Below are 21629 nucleotides of genomic sequence, written 5' to 3'. Positions count from 1 at the left end.
ACGAAACCGAATCGCGGTTGTGCAGACAATTTGGACGAAACTCGCGTGAGCTGAGAATATAGGAGCAGTTATTCTTCTCGCTCGCTATACAGGCTGTTGCAAAAGCTCATTCAGAACTTTTGTTCTACGGCATAAAAATCTCAAAAAAGCCTTTCCATGCACACTTTTTTGGAGGGTTTTTTTTTGTTTTGAAAAGTGCAGTACTTACTTAGTTACAAAAGTTGTAGTTATAGTTACCTCATCATTAATTACAGATTTCTATCTGAAATGGATTGGCTTACTATACCTACCACTTTTTCTACACCCTGTATGAAGCAGCCCTTGTTTTAGATAGAGATAGGGCCAGATCCAGATAGTGGTTAAACTAATCCGTCTTATCAAATCACCGAAATGGCCGAGTGACCAGTCAACCGTCGAAGATCAAACAAGCAAATACGAGATACGGCGCACTTGCAATCTGCAATCACTTGACTAACTAAACAACCATCGTCAAAGATCATAGTTGGTACAACTACCTATATAAATACCTGTTTACCTCCGTGGGTGTAGATACACATTCGGTTACCTGATTATGTTTGTCTAAGTAGTCTAGGTTGAGAAACATCTACACTGCGCCACGCCGTAGATAGAAATTATTAGATGATCAAACGAACTTGCAAAGTGAAGTTCGATCTGAATTATCCTGTTTTCGCCGCAGAGATTTAATTTTTATATACCATGTAGTACCCTTAGTACGTCTAGCCAATTCGCACACAGTGTTCAGCGTGGGTAGCAAGATAAAAAACGAAGTCGGCCCGCTGTGCAGCCCCACGCTGCCTCCCGCCCGGCTCGCCAGCCGGCTAGCTCATGATTTAGAGATATGTAACAATATTACCTAACAACATTGATTCATCATAGGGTTGAAGAATGGGTTGGGAGGGTTCTTAAATCTCTGCGGCGAAAACAGGATAATTCAGATCGAACTTCACTTTGCAAGTTCGTTTGATCATCTAATTATCCTGTTTTCGCCTTCGAGATTTAATTTTTATATACCATGTAGATGTTTAGAGGAAAATTTCATAAGTGTATATCAATGTTGTTAGTAGGTATTCAATAAATAAATAACAACTGTTAAGTGTAATACTTAAAGTTTTATTTAACCATTTTGATCAGAAAATAACTCCATTTTCAGGTAATTTATTATTCACAACAATTAACTAGATCGTTCATGGGTATATATATACATCTGTAATTATTATATAATTTTAATCAGAATAGGTACTGTAATAACAATTTTAATCATTTGACAAAAGGTTCATAGGCTCATTAACGACAGGTCTATTGTAGAAGTTAGCAAAGACCGTGGAGTGTCCCGTCCAGCCGGCGCAGCGGCGGATGGTGTCCAAACTGAGGCCGGCGCGCAGGGCGGCCGACGTGGCCGCGTGGCGCGTGCTGTGTGCACTGAACACGCTCGTGTCCACACCGCTCGCCTCTAAAGTCAGCTTTATCCATCGACCTATGGTCTGCGATGAAGCAGCTTTATGAGGTTTTTTAAAAGTTAATAACAATCTAGTCTCAGTTGAACTTCTAATTGTTGCAGTAACTGATAAGTATGCTTTGACGGTGGCGGCAGGGCAAATGCTCGGTTTATCCAAAAAGAAGGGAAGGTCCAGTACCGGTTGCGCACGACCTACACCTGATGTTTTTATAAGATCGGTTATTGTTATGATAATTCTATTGTCGTACATTTTTATATTGGGCAATTTAATCAGAAAAAGCGTCTGAGTTCTTTGCCCTGTCGCCAGAGCTAACAAGGTTGTACATTTATGTGTAAGCTTTTCTAAACTTAGTGTTTCATTAGGATATAGATTAGAAAGGTATTCTAAAACTATGTTGGGATTCCAAGTTACATTATAACGGGGGAAGACAGGTTTTAATTTAAATGCCCCTTTGAAAAATCTTTTCACCCTCGTATCATTGCCTACAGAATTTGTTGAAATTAGAGAAATTGCTGAGCGGTGATTATTTAGTGTACCGTAAGATGCACCTGATTTAAGACATTGAGTAAGAAAATCAAGTAATGGACTAATTTGTACATCATAGAAATCGACTTCATTATTTATACAGTAATCCCACCATCTTTTAAAACTAGACGAGTACTGAGCTCTAGTATTTATGGATATTGATGCAATCATAACTTCTATAGCTGAGTCTGGCACGCCCCGATTCAGGAAGGCTTGCCGCATACAATGCTCGCTACCAGGGAAAGATGGTGATGCAACGGGTGTGTTGTCCTGAAAACCGACGAGAGGAGTTGTTTATTAGGGGGAAACGTAATAGTCTCACCTATGCATAGTGATCTGAATAAGGGATACCAAGCTTGAGAGGGCCAGAATGGAACTACCAATATACCCGTTGCACCATCATTAACAATTTTGTTGAGTATTTTTAAAATCATCGCGAATGGTGGGAAAGCGTAGAAGAAGAAAGGATGCCAATCCAGTGTAAATGCATCAATATTATATGCGTAAGGATCTCTCCGCCACGACACGTATCTCTCACATTTTGCATTTATGCGAGATGCGAAGAGATCGATGTCAGGTTGACCAAACCGTGTAACTATCTTCAAAAAACTTTGACTGCAGAGTTCCCACTCCGTGTCGATATTAATACGCCTCGATTCACAATCGGCTTCAACGTTGTGTGATGATCGAACGTAAGAAGCAAAGATGAAAATGTTTCTGGTCTCGCACCACTGCCATATCTTTTTAGAAACATTCGTTAAATGAGGGTATTGCACGCCGCCCATTCTGTTTACATAAGAGATGGCGGTTGTGTTATCGACGCGAAGTAGGATCTCACAGTCGTGTTTGTCGTTAGCAAATGACCTTAACCCAAAATATACTGCTAGTAGTTCCAAATAGTTTATATGGTTAGTTTGTTCTTCGGCTGACCAAAGACCATTAGCTCTTTCGCCGTTACACGCGGCACCCCAGCCTGTTGTGGAGGCATCTGAAAATATCTCCATGACATATTTTCCGCGTCGAATAGGATTGTATGAAAGTAATATATTATTTTTCCACCATTGCAAATCACCATAAAAACTATTTGGAATCGACATCATTGCATCATAATCATCGCCGTTCTCAATCAAGGCTAGGTATTTCGCTCTCTCGAATGTTTTTGTGTATACCCAACCATATGATATGGCTGGGCATGCTGCTGTTAGATTACCTAAAAAACGTGCAAAGTCACGAATTTGTATAACTTTATGGGTAGATATATCCTCGATACGCTTTAAAATATTTCGTTTCTTCTGTTCAGGTAACTCTAAAGTCATTTTATCAGAATTTATAATGAAACCTAAAAATTTACAGGATTTGCTCGGAATTAAATTCGATTTTTTATAATTAATTACGAAACCAAGTTTAGTTAAACATTCGATAGTTCGATTCACATTGGTTAGGCATTCTTCATAAGAATTAGCAATACACAGATAATCATCTAGGTACCTAACTGATAGAAGACCTGTAGATCTGAGAAGGGCGGTAGCAGGTTGAAGTATTTTTGTGAAAATATACGGTGCGGGTGAGAGACCAAAGGGAAGGCAAGTAAACTCATAAAGAGTTTTGTTAAAGTGAAATCGTAAATACTTCCTGTGACCTTCATATATCGAGAGTAAAAAATAGGCCTCTTTTAAATCTAGATTAACCATGAATGAGTTTTTGTTAATCAACCTAGTCGCTGTTCTGATATCTTCCATTTTAAAATGGTCGCTTTTAACAAATTTGTTTAACTTTTTTAAATTCAGAATAAACCTATAACCGCCATCTTTTTTGGGTACTAGGAAGATATCAGACACGTACTGATTTTTAACAAAGGAACATTCTTTAATGGCACCTATGTTTAGCAAATGGGCTATTTCTAATTTAACATGAGTTTGTTCTGTCTCTGAAAATGTACGCTTTGGGTACATATCAGGATATTGAACAGGTATTTCAGTAAAAGGTATTTTGTATCCACATAATATGGTACTTAAAATAAAATTATCGTCTGTGATAGAGGACCAAGCTTCAGAAAAAAATTGTAGCCGGCCTGCATGTTGTACCTGTGGCTGTGATTGAGTCGTAGCGGCTAGATGCGCCTCCCGGCCGCTCGGCTCGCCGCCGGGGGCCGCGGGGCGCTGGGGGCGGCATTGGGCGGGCGGCGCGTCGCGGGCTGCGCGTACGCCTGGTGCCGCGCTGGCGGCGCCGGCTGCGGGTAGGGCGCAGCTCGTCGACGGTAGGGCCTCTGTTGTTGACCTCCGCCCCGACTCACGTAGGTTTTCTGCTGATGGCCGCCGCGAGACGAAGGTCCTCTGGTGTTTAAATTATTTGCTGGGTTTGCTTGTATCAGTTGGCCAGTTTTTCTAATTCCTTGTGAATTTTTTACTAAGTCGCCCAGCTTATCGCCAAACAGAAATTCATCGCGTTTGCGGTCTTTGAATGGATTGATAAGTTCTTTATCCACTAATGGTATGATTAATGACCTTCGTGTATCGGTTTCTAAGAAGTGTGAATCCGACAACAGTTTACTAGTGTCGGATAGAATGCTCAAAATGTCTATGATTTTAGGTTCTTTGCACATTAACAGTGACATGGCCTTTGTTATACCACTTAATGTTGACCCCAATTGATTTTGTTTGTCTTGCAGCCGTTTATCCCTGTTACGACTGGATTCACTGAGAACCATGTTGCTAATTTCCGCATTTAGAGTTGGAGCTTTAGCTAAGGTCAAATTTTTTGGAAAAGGATATTTCTTAATAATAGCTTCTTTTTCCTCTTTTTTAAGTCCATTGAGTAAGAGAGGGTTGAGACGCATAGCAATATGCTCGATTATAGGTTCTCCCCAATCCGTAGTTTCTTCTTCATAAGAGCCAAGGGCCTTAAGAAGGTCAGGATTTATGTCTTCGCTGGTAGGGGCAACATCGGTCGAAGTGTCGTCTGGCTCCGCAGCCGTGGCGGGTGCGGTGGACGTGGTGGGCGCGGTGGGCGTGGTGGGCGTGGTGGGCGTGGTGGGCGCGGTGGGCGCGGTGGGCGCGGTGGGCGTGGCGGGCGCGGCGGCGACGGGCGGGCGCACCGCCTCGCTGGTCAATGCAGGGTCATCATGTCCATCGAGTAGCGCCACCGTCTCAAGCGGTGTGAAAGCGCGCGTGGGTGTGGCTTGTTCAGGCGACGGATACCACCCGTCCTCGGGTTCCTGAACTTCTGAAGCAATAAGCAAAAAAAGCCGTTAAGAAAATCGGTGGATAAATAGCTTTGGTTAATATTTCGTATTAACTCGAGCAAAAAAGGCTGGTCAACAACACGTGTTAACTCTAAAGAAAATAGCTATTGGTCAATGTCTCGCATTGACTCGAAGCGTTAAGAAAGCCGGGACACTTTTGGGCACTTATGTTAAAATAAAAAGTACTAACCTTCAATTCGATCTTCCTCGTCATCACTGTATATAACTAATCGCTTTTTATTTAGCCTGGATTCGTATTTTTTCATCTTTCTTCGCCAACGTTCCTCTTTTGATTCTCCATGAGAACGTTTTGGCATTTTGTAGATCGGAATTTATAACGGATACAGAGAAAAAAAATAGACTTGAAATTTATTTGGACTGCGTGCGATCTCGGCGCTTGCGCACAAAGGAATGAGCTAGCCGGCTGGCGAGCCGGGCGGGAGGCAGCGTGGGGCTGCACAGCGGGCCGACTTCGTTTTTTATCTTGCTACCCACGCTGAACACTGTGTGCGAATTGGCTAGACGTACTAAGGGTACTACATGGTATATAAAAATTAAATCTCGAAGGCGAAAACAGGATAATTATATACCTACCTATTACCAGGCCTGTGTCACTCCGCGCGTGGGCGGCGCAGGCGCCAGCCTGGCGCCTGCCGCGTCGAGTGGGCAAATCTAGTCGGCTGCCGCAAGCGGAAGACGATACACGCGCGCGCTATTTGTTCCTATTTCGTACTAGTTTATAAATGTCGTATTTAGGTATTTATTAAAATTTATGAATAGAAAAATGGACATAAAAAGAAAAAAAGCAGCAAAAAAATACTGTGCCGTATTTAATTGCTTAAATACGGATCGTGATCCAAATTTTTTTTTTTTAGATTACCAAAAGATGCTGACAGGTAAAACTAATCTAAGTATTTTATTGATTTCTTCTACGTTCCTTATTTGAAATGAAATTAATACGAACTACAAACCCTTTTTTTCCCCATGTTGAACAAAGTCTATTCCAATTTTTTTTTTAAAGTATTAAATTTACAGACACAACTACCTTCAAAATGTATTAATGAATCGATTATAAAATGTGAGCTGAGTGGGATTCGTGCTCAACTAAACTAAAACAGAACATCATGATCAATTCCATCTCAATATTATCACACATTATGAAGAAAAAAAACATTTTTTGACTGAAGTAAATGTTTTACGTAGATATAGGTACCTATCTACCTCTTTCTTTTACTTTTACTTCAAATAATAGATCTATGAATAGGTCTTTAACTATGAAATTGCCGTAGCTTCAACTAGTCATTTCCAATAGAAAATAAGTTTGGAATAGCTTTGTATTCTAAATTCAAATTATTTTGTTTTAATATCATGACATTCTTTTTAAAAACTCAGTCCGTTGCTTAGTAAACGTTGAAGTCTGTGGTGCTGAGGCAACCCTAAGGTGGCTTCTTTTTCAATGCGTATAACCACGTATAACTTATTATGCACCGTAGTCCAGTGAAATAAGGCGCATATTCCCTCAAAAATAAATTGGTAGGTAAGTAAATAAAAACGTGTGCGGCTGGAGCGCGATCTAAATTAGATCTTATTGCTTATGGGATGGAGTCATATTTCTTTGATAGCCATTGCGAAGATGGACTTCTGTACCTGGTACTAGTTATTATTCTGTGCTATTACCTACTCCTGTTTTGGGGTAGGCAGTGCGAACAGTAGGTCCTATATATTATAATAGGATTACTCAGAACTAGTTACAGTGTTCACCAGGCTAACCTAGGACGCATGCTTTCTAAGATACAGCAACCACCTGCTATCCGGCTCATGGATTATAACATAATAATACTTACGTTACCCTCTTACTAACTAAACTAGTGCTAAGTTTTCGAAGTAAAAAAATGAAAATCATATTTTTTGGACTCCTTATTGATTCCACTAATAGCTATAATACTGTAAGCTAGATAGGTATTTTTTCAAGGGGAATTATAAAACGAGCGAACAAAAAAAAACTTTGCGACTGATGATGACATACTGTTTTAATAACTTGAGCGGTATGAATTTGAGTAAGCGAAAAATTAACTAAACTGACGACGAATATTGATTTATAATAAAATCCAGAAAGAGCTTACAAAAAGTGATTGTGATAAATCCATTTCAGATATTAAAATTTTATCCGAGCGACTTCATTACTAAGTGAGCGACTGGAAATACAGAGAGGGCAACTTCAATATTCTATTCTCTTCTATTCTCTGTGGGGGTGTAAGTACCTGCACCTGGCTCTCTCGAGTGGAACCTTTGTGCATATCCCCAAGGTCTAAACTGCCTTCCTAAGCTTGGACCATTTCCCACCACGCTGGTCCACTGCGGGTTGGTGGGTTCACATATCTAGATGTGCTAAATCTAGATATGCAGGTTTCCTCACGATGTTTTCCTTCACCGTAAGAGCGATGGTATACATTGTACTTAAGTTAAAAGAACTCATTGGTACATGTCAGCGCCGGGATTCGAACCCGCATCTCTTGATTGAGAAGCGGGCGCTTACCCGACTGAGCTACCACCGCTCCTTCAAACTTCAATATTAAGATACATTCGATTTTTCTAAGTGAGGTTATACTTAGCGAACTACTAAAAAGTTCACTTTGGCCAAAGTTTTGTATGCTGCTTTATTAATGATTATTAATTACTGATATTCTATTTGAGGGCTTATGTTTTTTATTTTGATACGCTTTTAAAGCAGTCAGTTGCTTTCCAGAAAACCACATTGCCAAATTTGGACTGGCAAAAAGGATCGTGCGACTGTCCCGAATTTTTCAATAGATATGTATGCTAAAACTAACAACACCACCACTGGAAGCAAAAATGATACCCATTGGACAAAAAAGAAAATGAGGCCGACCCACTAAGTCCAAGGCCGCACTTATTTACCAGTGATGATGAGTAGTAGGGCTCCTCATACCTATCAATGTTTCTTAGTATTAATAAGAAGTTTTTTTTAGTTGACTGAAGCGTCTTATTTTATTTTTTGTTCATTTGATTAAAATAAATGCATGCATATTACTTTATTTTACGGAGTTCATTGTTTTATTTAATTTCCCTTATATTTCAATAATAACATTTCTCAACTAATAGAATTGTGTTTCTTCAAATAGGTAGTTATTTCATATTATTTTTATTTTTTTAATATGAGCTCATTATACTCTGCTCATTAGTGTATTTTTCAAAGTAGTTTTGTATTCGAAACACTTCATTTTAGATAAAATGCCGCTCAGTATAAAAAAAACATTTGCTAAATATTGAAAAAAATGCAGGACGTAACGTTGACACTCAAACAAATATTAGGTCGCTCAAATATAATGAAGCTGCTCATTTTGTATTTTAAGTAACTCAAATTAATGTTTGTAAGTTGCTGTTCTGTTGATTTCTCGTCACTCGTAGTCAGTCGCTCACTTAGTAATTCTATAACCCAAATTAATTAATTTTGACACTTAGAACTGTAATTTACAGTCACTCGTTTTATTGCTACCCTTTTTTCAATCTTTTGCCACTCAAAATCTTTGCCAAAGTGTGCGTACTAGAGCACTTACCATAGGTTTATAGGCGCAAGTAGGTCAGTGGCTGTATGCTTACAGCGGCGTGGTCAAGGAATTCTATCACATCGTGTCGTCACTTGACCCAAATAGATCAGTGAATTGTCAGGCTATTCTCAGGCTATTAGCTAGATTACCTACAAGAGCTTACGGCTCTCTACATAGGCATAAGTAAGTAGTAGGTCTGTATAAGTATCTTGCTGCTGTAGACAAAGCTACGCTTCGTATTGTTTCAGGATGGAATGAGTAGGTCGTGGAGTTGGAGATAAATATTTTTTGGAAGATGAGTTTAAGATTTTAGCGTGTTAGGAGTATGAGCTTAGTAAATATGAAGAATATTCATTTTATTTAATGTTGGTATGGCTTAAATTATAGGTAGTTACATTAAGTATGTATACCTCCACTGTTAAGAGGTACCTACTACAAATTAATCGGACACATTATTATTATATTAGTCTCAGATCTTCTCGGTCAGATACAGACCAAAATTAAAATTTTCAGTAAAAGTACCTAGCTAGTTATAACATAATAGTTCATAGAACTACTAGTAGGTACGTAGTAACTACTAAGTTAAGTACTAGATATTTCCGGCATGTGTGCATGTTTTGGTTTGCATTTACGTAACGCTGAAACTGAAACCTTTTGTTTTCGTTGTTGGGCAACAAACGCATTCGTTGTACTTATCAAAACAGCCAGCATTTGTGGTGTAGCGCGCGAGTAGATGTTCCTGAAATTAACGACCGAGCTATCGTTCAGACGTGCGCTCTGGAAATTAATCCGGAGAAAGTTATTCACGGCGTCCAGCACAATGACTATTATGTCGATAATGGATCCACGAACTGTCATAAATTTCATTGCAATCGAGGATCTGGCTGATCAATTTGGTGGTGGTGGTGCGGTGTGCGGGGCGGGGGCGGGGGCGGGGTGTGCGGGGCGCAGGCGCGGGCCCGGGCGGGCGGCGGGCGCCAGTGCGCGACCCGCCGCCGCCACGGCCGCGCCCGCCGCCGCCGCCCGACCGCGCCCGCCCGCCCCGACTGAGCTCCCGCCGCGCCCGCGCCCGACACCGTCGACCTGTTCATGACGATACATAGGTAAACTTCTTCCGCTTCCACCACTCCATTCCCCAACTTCAGACTGAGTAGATCATTTATTGCTGCTATGGCTGCTGCTGCCGCCCATCCATCTTCCTCGGCTGGTCTCGACCTGAGACGTTAAACTAACCTTCTTTTTAATACCTCATCCATTCCCTTCACAATAGGTGGATAATCTACGTTGCGCTACGGCCCTTGTGTAGATCGATAGATAGTGTAGTTATGTAGTTATCTGCTGCTTAACTGAGTGTTACATAATGGGGTACCTCTGTGCGGCCTACGCAGACAAAGGGGGGACAGGCACAGCCGCTAGCGAGGTGATGGGCGCACTCCGGGAGATGTGTAGTGTGTTCAGAGTGTGTAGTGTGTAGATCACTCACATGTGAATAGGTTCGCGGCGATATTGTTTACGATCGCGATGTTTCGTTTACTATCGACGGTGATCGAAGCATTACAGTTAAATTTATTTTTATGACGTATTACTCACTTCGCACGTCTGCAACTGTTGTGGGGAATGTTTTATTAGGGAATATGTGGGTACCTCTAACTATGTCGATAGAAATTACACCAGTTAGAGCTAATGGTTTGTCACATTCGTTTTCTCCAATTCTTAAACAATTGTCATCTCCCTTCTTACATCATTTTTAAGCATGTACCTACTGAAAGCGAATCAGACCAGATGAGAACGACCTGTCTCAAGCAGCAGAGGTCACGAGAATCATGGGTGCTAATTACACTAACACACTCTAAGTAATAATAATAACAGTCTACCAAATGTCACGATTGTATACCTAGTTGCAAGACTTTCAAGAGAGTTACTTGCCTTATAATGGTCCTCTTTATTGACGGAAATCTCCACCTGTCTTGAGATCCCGTGCGACCGCGTTGACCTCTGAGTGTTCAGGCTCGACTATAGCTGTGCCTATAGGATAGGCTGTAAATATTTGCTCACCGTTACCGTAAAGGCGAATTTTCTTTCATGAGATCCCTGAAAGAAAGATCCCTGTAATGGTTGGAGCATTCCATCGTTGTTTTTACGGAAAACGTTACGTGAATGAAGATTTTCAAGAGTTTCATGCCTACTTCGGTTTAATTATTTATAATTAATATTTTTAAACTAAATAGAGGTACTTATACATTTATTACATGTATATTACAAGACAACTCTTTTCTACTCACATAACGGTCCAATACTCATCTGACTAGGGAGTTAGAACCATTCCAGCTTAGATTCAAACCTCGGCCCGTCAGCGTCAAAGGCCTTCCAATGACCACTGAGCCATGAGGCTTGACAAACGATACATAAATAAGCACTTGGGTGAAGTAGAACGTGGTCAGTACGTCCACTCCACAGTCTATAATCAGCGAATCACGTAGGTAGATAAAGCTATTAATAATGGATAATGCAGTCGGAACGCTTGTGTCAAGTGCCTTGTGGGGACTTGGCCTTGGTGTGGCTGATAAACGGGCCTTTGGTCTAGTCCACACACCAGTGGACCACAAAGTGGATCACAAACACACAGCCAAGGATAGTCCAGCTACCGTACCACCACCAACACATTAGCAATTAAACATTCATTTCGTGTTGATGATACTTATTATTACAGTGGCCTGTACAGAAAAATGATCCCCCTCTCACTCTCAGTGACATCTGTACAATACATAGTTAGTGCTTTTAGGGATTTAATTAGAATAAAAAAATATTAAATTAATATTTTTCAGGAGAAAATATTCAAAAAAAAAATTTAAGTTCTAGGTATTCAAATCTAAGATATCGCTGTCGCGCTCGGCATCGATACCAACATGTTCAGTATCGCGCGACACCGAGAGTACGATATCGTTAATTTCGTTTATTTCTGAATACTCTCGCCCAGTGTTGCATGACAAACGTCCGCAAATTTCTTGCTATAAAAAAGTCTCACTGTGATATTACGGTCTACTTACCGTTTTTTAATAATAAAACAGTAGTCATGCAAACCATGAAGACTTGACATTTAGCGCCTAAATCATGGAAAGTATAATATTAATTTAGGTTCAGTGCTCCGCACCTCAAAACTGTTTCACGGGTGATTCTCAAATGACGCGATTTAGGTATGTCCAAGCCATAAAATACATGAAATTGATAGTTTTATACCAGGATGTATTTTTTTTTAAATAATGTATCTTGTGACCGTTTTTATACATTAGTAATGTAATGCATAAATTTATAAAGAAAGCGACAATGATTTTTTAAAACTCAATATCATAAGGTCTTTGGCGCGTCCTTCACTTGATTTTATTTTTAGGTCAAGAAAAACTCACTTTTTAAAGTAAAATAAGCTTATGATTTATATGTTATCATTATAACAGATACTTATGGTAATTGTAAATTAGGTTTCTATTCACTCTTAGGTTTAGTTTTCAAAAATATAACGCATTAAATTTTGTCCGAGAAAAAAAACTAACTTCGTTGGCGTAACGATACCGTCTTCCTACTCTGCGTTTAAACGATCACCGGACACAATCACCATGCGTCCCTCACCCTTCAGTCCCCCACTATCTTCGACCAGGAGCAGAGGAGCGTAAGTTTACGGGGTATGACGAAAATTTTTTTTTTTTTGCGCCATAACGGCTTTTGGTCAGGTAAGTGCCTAATTTCTTCGATTGTTACTTTCATGCTATTATTTGTTTTTGTTGCATACATATTTTTGTCCACGTATGTCTATTCAAACAGTATGCACGTGTCAATAAGAGGTTCCAATTGTACATCAGCTTTCTGTAAAAATAAATTTTAAGTGATGATTTCTAATTTCGTTGGCAATAATTTCTTTGGATTTCTTTGGCATTCTGCGCCAACGAAATTAGTTTTGATACAAAGAAATTAGTATTGAGTATGAAACACCATTAATAACGCTAACTTTATGCATTCAATGTCTATTATGGTTAATTCTCTCATCATCATCATCAGCCAATAATCATCCACTGGACATAGTCCTCTCCCAATAAGCGCCACAACACTCGGTTCTCGGCCTTCCTCATCCAACTACTACCGGCTACCCGCCTAAGGTCGTCAGTCCAGCGGGCAGGAGGGCGTCCCACGCTGCTGTTGCCTGTTCGTGGTCTCCACTCGAGAACTCGTCTATCCCAGCGGTTATCGGTTCTTCGGCAGATATGACCAGCCCACTGCCACTTCTGGTTGCATTTTGACAGCTAAGTTTGTACCTTAGTCCTCTGACGGATAACCTCATTTCTGATACGATCCATCAGAGAAACCCCAAGCATAACTAGAGAGTTATGCTTGGGGTTTCTATGGAGAGCCATAGCACGCTGAGCTACTTTAAATCGGTGGACCAGTCCTACCGTCAGTGTCCACGTCTCAGCACCATATGTCATCACTAGCAGGACGCACTGGTTGAAGACTTTTGTCTTCGGGCTCTGAGGAATGGACGAGGAGAATATGTGACGAAGTTTCCCGAATGCAGCCCAACCCAGTTGGATGCGCCTTGCAGCCTCCTTGTCCAAGTTGCTTCTGCCTAGCCGAATAGTCTGCCCGAGGTAGACGTATTCATGCACAACTTCGATTGTTGCCTCACCAACGACGACCGGCTCCGGTTTCATGTGAGCATTGTACATGACTTTCGTCTTGTCCAAGTTTATACCGAGGCCTACACGTCAGGAAGCAGCATTTATGCCACTTAGCATCCAGCTAAGTTCCTGCAGAGATTCTGCCATAATAACGATGTCGTCCGCGAAGCGGAGGTGTGACATGTACTCGCCATTTATACATATGCCATGTCGTTTCCACTCTTAAAGACATCCAGTGAATTGGTGAACAGTTTCGGAGATATCACATCCCCCTTTCTCACTCCACGTTTCAGTTGGATAGGTCTTGTCTTGTGGTCCTGTACTTGGACAGTCATAGTAGCGGCATTGTACAGACACCTCAACACCTCGATACAGCGCCAGTCGATTTGGCATCTCTGCAAGGATTCCAAAACTGCTTAGATCTCGATGTAGTCGAAGGCTTTTTCATAGTCCACAAAAGCTAGATACAGAGGCTGATTATACTCTTCGGTCTTCTGTATAATCTACCTTACTGTGTGGATGTGGTCTATTGTACTAAAGCCTTTTTGAAACCCAGCCTGCTCCGGGTGCTGAAACTCGTCTAACTTTTGGGCAAGACCATTCGTGATAACCCTTGAGAACAGCTTGTATACATGGCTTAAAAGCGAGATCGGTCTATAGTTCTTCAGAAGGGTTTGGTCACCCTTCTGAAGAACTGTAGTCCTCTCTAGAAGCTGGTGTTGACAGCTCCAATTTGGTGCAGTGTGGGACGAAGGGTCGACTTCACAAGACATCTCCTCTCCAGCTTGAAGTTGTTATTCAGAGTGCCTCGGAGAAGTCGGTGATCACTCCCAGTTTTAAACCTATTGATCACTGGGACATATCTGAAAATGTGCAGCTTGTCAGTCATAATGAAGTCTTTTTCGTTTTTCGTCCTACCATTGGTGCTTGCCCATGTCCACTTCCTCTGGGGCCGATTCTCAAAGAAAGAATTCATCAGAAAGAAAGCCCCTCCCTTTCGAGGAAGTCTACAAGCATTTGCCCTCTCCGGTTTCTGCTACCAAAGCCATGATATCCTACCCTCGAATCGTCGCATTCTTGTACTCTCACTTTGGCGTTGAAGTCCCCCATCACAACGGTGTATTGGGTCCTAGCAGTACACGTGATGCCCTAGAGATATCCTCGTATACTGCTTCGACTTCTGTGTCAGAGTGTGCCGAGGTTGATGCATATAACTGTACGACCTTCAAGGAATACCTCTCGGTTAGTTTAAATACTAGGTACGCTACCCGATTTGACACACTGTTGATCTCCACTACGTTGTTGACAAGGGTCTTGTTGACGAGGAATCCTACGCCACCTTGGGACAGTTGGTCGCCCTCCTGATGGTAGGACATGTGGCCGGACTCCAGGGACATCGTGTCCTCGTCCTCTTTACACTTTTTTATACCGGTGACGCTGCTGCCCATCGCCGGCCTATGGGATTTAGAGTAGCTGTTTTTGGATGGTTATACTCCCATCATCCGGTCGCCAGAGCCTCGTCTGTTATTTAGCAGAGTGCACGACGGGCAGGTGAGGTTGGCAATTGGTTCATTCGGATGTTTAGAATCCTTGCACCCTTACGTGATCAGGTAATTATGTTAAAAACAAATAAAGATATGCGTGATTTTTAGTTTTGTTGTGTATTATTTGCAATCTACGTATAAAACTAATTTCTTTAAAACAATTTCTAATTTCTTTGTTCTTAAAACTAACTTCTTTGGGACCTTTTATAATTTCTTTGGTGTGTTTTCTAATTTCATTGGTGCCAATCTAATTTCATTGGCCCAAAATTGTTTAAAATCGCTGTAACTTTGAATCGGCTCGATAGATTTCAGGGCCAATAAGAGATAACTAAAGAGGTCTAAAGCCTCTTTATGTAATATGTGGGGTATAATATTCAAACAACATGAAAAAAAAAAATGCGCCAAAGAAATTATGCTTTTGGAGCCATTTTTGGAGAATCACCCTCACATATTTACTTACCTCATCTTCATGACTAACACTACAACAAAACAGAGAATTCCTTGTTGTCAGCGTATAAGTATAATGCAATACCTAGGTACCTAATCCTCTTTGCATTTAATCATAGAGCTAAGCAATCAAGCTGAGAGCGAGCGAGGTACGTCACATTGTTCCGCGCCTCGCGGCCGTCACGTCATGTCGTCGTTCGGCCATCTTTATCTCACTTATCTCAGGTGTTTTAAGCCTCCGAAATTCCCTCGCAAGGCGAAAATTTACGACTCTTAAAGAGATTTTGGCGGACGCGGACTTTATCAGATTTATCAGACGATACAGTGCGGCGGCCGGCCTCTGTCGTTTTTTCCAACAAAAAAACTTTGTTATTGTGTTCAGTCGGTTTAAACGTGCACGCTCTTAATTGGAACAAACGGCCGTAACGGGTAGCTGTTCAGCTGAAAACGTGGGTGGTCGTGAAAATGTGTTGGACGTTCGATTTATAAAAAGTTCCGTGGGTGACGCGCCGAGGTGACTGACACCTCGGTTACGGTGAGATACACATTTGAATTTACAATCGATACTGATGCACAACAATGTGTGCGGCAGTTTTGTTATTTACAGTAGAGTAGGTGTGCAGACAACAAATTAGTTCAGTGAATGCCTCCGTAATACTATCACTACTAAGTACTTACCTTACTTATAAACTATCTGGATTAAAATTTGTATTTATTTACGGGTACGTCACCGTATAATGTCATCTTTTCTTATGGTTTAGCTAGACCATATCATTAAATAAATAAATAAATAAATATGTGGGGACATCTCACACACGGCCATCCGACCCCAAGCTAGGCAGAACCTGTGTTATGGGTGTCGGACAGCTGATATATCTACACATTATGACTGTACTTATTTAGAATTCTGATGATGTTGAGCTACCTATACATGTATAATGTAAACTTATGTATTTAACTACATAGATAGGAAATTAAACATTTATCTGTCGTGTTAATTACTAGTTCTACTAACGACAAAGTAATACTTATATACATATGTATGTATACAATAACCGATGTAAACATTTCTGATATAATTGTATCGGACAGACAGGGGTTAACTAACCTGTTTGCTGATTCAAATGTTCGTATAATTATTTTCCAGCAGATTCTGCCAAAATGACTTCCTTAGACGAATTCGTCGTCTCTACTGCATGGCTTGCAAAGGTATTTCACACGTTATATTGACTACGCCTTAACACTTTTACTAATATATTTCGTAAAACATCTATATTAATCACTAATCTACTAACTAAGTACTACCTACTTAAGTGTGAATATTTAATTAATAATTAATTAACAAAATGCAGTCATGAAATGCCCCATTTTTTTACATTTAATCGGTAATTTGAACAAAATATTTACGTTTTCTAGTTGCTAATACTCTGATGCACCAGTAAATATACTTAAATATTTCAGAAGGCGTCAGCATTTAGTTAGTTTTTTTTCGTTTAGGAGTAATTTGGTGATTTACACCGAGAAAGACTTTTAAATTTTAAAATAAGATAACTCTAATAGAAAAAGTCTACAATAATATTTATGTGGTAGAGATGAGATGAAAAATGTAAGCGTAACCGTAAGGAAGGGTATAAGATAAATATTTTAATAAACAACACCACTATTTATCTTTATAGATATGCATTTTAATTCGAATACTACATGATAGATGCATCTTAGGTGCATGCAACATAATAATAAGTACATATTCATGTTGTATCTTAGCCTACTCATACTCACGTAATGATGCAATAGGTATTGTGAACAAAACGTAGTAGACCGGTCACTTAAATACACTATGATTTAATCTTAGATGTTTATTATGGTCGTGTCTTCCGCTGGAGTCGAAGACAAAGGGAGCTATTTAGTTCCGTCTTTCTTAAAGTGAGCCAGTACTTCAATTAGCTCACTCACTCAGCTCAAGATACGTATCTAGCTCTATCTCTTCATAGTTACAAACTTACGGCTGCGGGTACTTAACCGATTTAGACCCAATTTCACCATTGAAGAATAAGGCTCATCCAACAATAAGTTGTCTATTTACTCGAGAGTAAGCAACTATGACGTTGCTTGTTAGATTATTGTCAGTAAATGTATATTATGTATGTATAAGACAGTAAGTATATTTAGCGTATAGTAGAATTTTTAAATCGTTGAATGCCCTTGATAATTATTGTATCAAACTACAGTTTTAACGTAAGCCTAAACTAGTGCCATGTACCCACTTAATGAGTGACGTGCGAGCGAGAGTAGACGTGGAGTAGACTTTTAATATACAGGGTGTTGCAAAATTGGTATACTAAGCCGAAACCTACATGTGCAGCATGGTATATCTAAGCCCGAAACTGAACTCAGAATTTGGAAATTCGCGAAAAAAATATCATTTTCCATAGTAAAAAGTCACGTAACCAACAAAGTTTGTATGGAAAATGTTTTTTTTTTCGCGAATTTTCAAATTCTGATTTCAGTTTCAGGCTTAGATATACCATGCTGCACATGTAGGTTTCGGCTTAGTATACCCTTTTTGCAACACCCTGTATTAATCAAATAGGGACTAGTTGATATAAATAGCGAATGTTGTTTGCCACCAGTTTCAAAAGTCTACTCATAAAAAATATCATATCATGATTTAATTCTAAACAAACCAATGAGCTTCGCACCTGCTATGTCCTAACAAGGGTGTAAACAATCGTGTGTAGTGGAAGAAAATCGATTATTAGATCTCTAGATGGAACGTGGATGGAATGTGAAGTGTTTTTTTTCTTTCTGTGATCGCTCGCTACCGATACCGACCTGGTATGCGATATTATTAGATGTCATCAGACTCAATATCGCGAGATTTTACGTAATCAATATCACTTAGGTCGGAATCGGCCCTTACGGGTTATGACTTTATGAGTTATGAATCTTAATTAAGAATGTAAGAAAGTACTTAAATAAATAAAAACTTGTTCAGAATCAAGTAATCATTGGGTAGATGAAGAACTGAGGTACAAACACTACAAACGCATCATGCTTCATTTGGTCCGAGTCAGGATATTATGTCTTCTTCATCCAATCACTAACAAATCCGATCATAAACATTATGAGTCTTTTCGTGTACTTAACTAACTACTAATGTTTTAAAATCCAAATCCAATGATAGGATTCCTTACTTCTCCGAAGTGAGCTTATCAGGGGGCTATATGACGAAGAACGAAGATTCTTAGCGCTGCGTGAACCACGACTCTATCTCGCATAGAACTTGCCGATTGCACGACAGCTCTTGTTCGTTCCTTTTTAGCATAGAACAACGCGGAGTCGGGTATGGTTTTTAGTCAGTATAGATAGAGCATATCTATGTACACCCGAGTCCGTGTTGTTCTATGGTAAAGAGTAACCCTCCAGGTCTGCGAGTCGTCCACTGCATCTAGCTCATGTTCTGCTAGTCTGCAAGACCTCCAGAATCTCTCCCTCATATCCATGCTCCAACGAATCCATCTGTCTCATGTTCTGCTGACGATCTAACATCTCCCATCTCATTCCAGGTGTCGGGGGCAGCGCGCGGGCGCGAGCGTAATGCGGCGCCGGCGTCCCACGCCCATGGAGGTCGGCTAGCGGCGCGCGCCCCCCCGCCCCGCCACCCCGCTATGGACCTGGCTGACACCCCGAGACACCGACCCATGGCCTTCGATAAGGTAAGCTGTACCTAGTCTTGTAACTGATCTATGACCCTAGGTAACTGATCTATGACCCTCGTTAGTGAAAAAAAGGGGTATCCAGCGAGCGACAACTAATGTCACTGCTTCCACCTCCTACGACCTGGCTGTCAAGCCCTGACACCGACCCATGACCTTGGATAAGGTGAGGTGTACTTTGTCTATTTGGCAACTGATCTATGTGCCTCGTCAGTAAATGAAGAGAGCAAAAAGTCTGGTGCACCCTGGGTAGCTAGCGACCGACAACTAATCTAACTGCTAATTATTTTGCCACGGTGACTAACGCTAGTCCAGCTCTAGATTTTGTCACTAACACACTAAGGCCCTGTTTCACAATGTCTGAGTAGTGGCTACCTGTGAGATAAAATACTTGCTGTCACTCTCTGTAATTATTTTTTAGACAGTGACAGCATGTAATGACACAAACGTCAAATCTCTTGGCGAGACAGATCAATCTTCAAGAGATTTGACGTTTGTAATAGTTAAAGTTAAATGGTGCAACCCACCCTAAGAAATAGGTAAGAATAGGAAGTGTCACTCATCACATCAGATTGTATTATATATCATGTCTGGCGTTACCAGACCAGACTCAGAAGCTACCAGAGAATCTGTAGAAATTTCTGTTTTTTTTGCCTGCATCAGCATAGTTTGAGTTCAATCGACTGCAAAAGACTTCCTCTACATCCCATTTAAAGGAATACTTACATCGACTGCAATCAAATCTTACTTAATATGCGACTATTATAATTTACCCCGGTCTCCTAAATTTCATTTCCTGAAGGAAATGTCTGATGGTAGATCACTTTAAGTTGGATACTATTCCTGTTTTAGAATCTTGAACGTTTAATTTCCGAATGTGGAGTTGCAATAGCATCGACCGGCGGCGAGCGTGTCAATAAATTATGTAGAGAGAAGGTACCGAAACAGTTCTAGATATTTTTAGCCCGTTTGGGTGGAAATTTATATGAACCTATGATTGATCAGTTCATTTATGAGCTAGTACGATCTTAGAAAGGTATTAGGTAATCATTTACCAGTGTAAAAGTTACGAAAGTTAGGTATTTGCTTAAAAACTAATCTGCCGAAGAATGAGTTCTCGAGAGGAGACCACGACCAGGCAAGCGTGTTGTGGCTCCTGACATGGTGGTTGGTTGTGCCTGGATAAGGAAGGCATAGAGGACAGGATGTTGTGGCGCTACTTAGGATAAGCCATAGACCAGATGTCTAGCAAAGGACGATTACGCACGACAATGAAAACAATAATATACCCAAGTACCTACCCAACGAACTTACGTAGAAATATAACTGTTCTGTGGAAATAAATCCCTGCTGAAAGTCATAATCCTACTGCTACCTTCTCCGTTCTAAGTTCTCCCACAAAACCTTCCACTAAGAGATAAGTATCATAATTATTAATAAGTTGTGCTATAAATACCTGACCGGCGCATGTAGCCGCGCTCGGAGGGTCGGGGTCCGAGGATATTACTGATTCCGCGCAGGCTCGGCCTCCAACCAGCTATATTGGTCTTGCCGGTGGAAACAGAAGCCTGATTGCGGACGTCCAGGCATTTGTAAAGCGATGGCGGTTATGTGTACTGCAATCGGGGGAATAATTTTATGTGAATATCACCCTCTACAGTTCTCTAGTCTACATTGTCGCCATGGTATTCCAATAACTATTGTAATTTGTCCTCTGCTACGCCACGCCATGTTTCCATGTCACATTCAGTTCTCATGAAACTTGGGACTAACCAGGGGTGGTTGACTTGATTAGACCTAAGATCTAACAATGTTCAATGCTCAGCACTTATTAATATGATAGATGACGTGGAATTTACTGAAGTCTCGATCGCCCCTGCTCTGAACTATCCTACTAACTTTACTTGTGGAAAGCGGTGCTGATTGTACGGTTATCATATATTTTATTAAGGTGTTTTTTTACTTTAGAATTAAACATTGTTCAATTGTTTATTTGTCCAAATAAAATAAAATCCCCATCGCTTCGCTGCACAGAATAGCACTCCTATATTCGCAAACCCCGCACGTCCTTACCAGTTTTAAGCTGAACCACTGCCGGATCCGTTACACAACTTTTATTACCAGATACGCCTGGGAAATACGCCGAGATGTGCTATTGGATTTTGAACCTCATATTCTTTTTAAAGTAAAAATAGACTTCCGAGTTCCGATACATATTAATGTGCCCGTATAGTTTCTGAGATTGTTCTTGCTGTGGATATGTCGCAGGCAACTGGTTTAATCTCCTGTTTGATTGAACCACTAGTCCGTTCATTGGATGGCGCTATTCAGTTGTATGACTAAAGGACGACTCGTCAAGTCGTTGATTGTAACGTTCGACGTCTTGACTGAACGTCATTCAGCGAAGTCGTTGAATGGGATATAGTATAGCAACTTTGCAAT

The 21629-nt window shown here is 40.6% G+C and overlaps 1 protein-coding gene and 1 pseudogene across 5 annotated transcripts in view; one reads left to right on the top strand and one right to left on the bottom strand.

Annotated features, from left to right (window-relative positions):
* Positions 1-9788: 9788 nt before the first annotated feature.
* LOC105397485 overlaps positions 9789-21629 on the top strand; it is a 31417-nt gene continuing 19576 nt past the window's right edge. The window contains exons 1-3 of one of the 5 annotated variants that reach the window (XM_048623522.1): positions 15633-16006; positions 16622-16680; positions 19038-19187. In XM_048623522.1, coding sequence (XP_048479479.1) covers positions 16633-16680; positions 19038-19187 — 198 coding nt within the window. In that variant the 5' untranslated portion in view covers positions 15633-16006; positions 16622-16632. Of the gene's footprint in view, positions 9917-15632; positions 16007-16618; positions 16681-19037; positions 19188-21629 lie in introns of those variants that run through there. The other 4 variants (XM_048623523.1, XM_048623524.1, XM_048623526.1 and 1 more) reach the window with 4 other exon arrangements.
* LOC125489120 lies at positions 12618-15015 on the bottom strand (annotated as a pseudogene).

Source organism: Plutella xylostella, chromosome 10, assembly GCF_932276165.1.
Source record: "Plutella xylostella chromosome 10, ilPluXylo3.1, whole genome shotgun sequence".
Lineage (NCBI taxonomy): Eukaryota > Metazoa > Arthropoda > Insecta > Lepidoptera > Plutellidae > Plutella > Plutella xylostella.
This window is presented reverse-complemented; position numbering and strand designations above follow the sequence as displayed.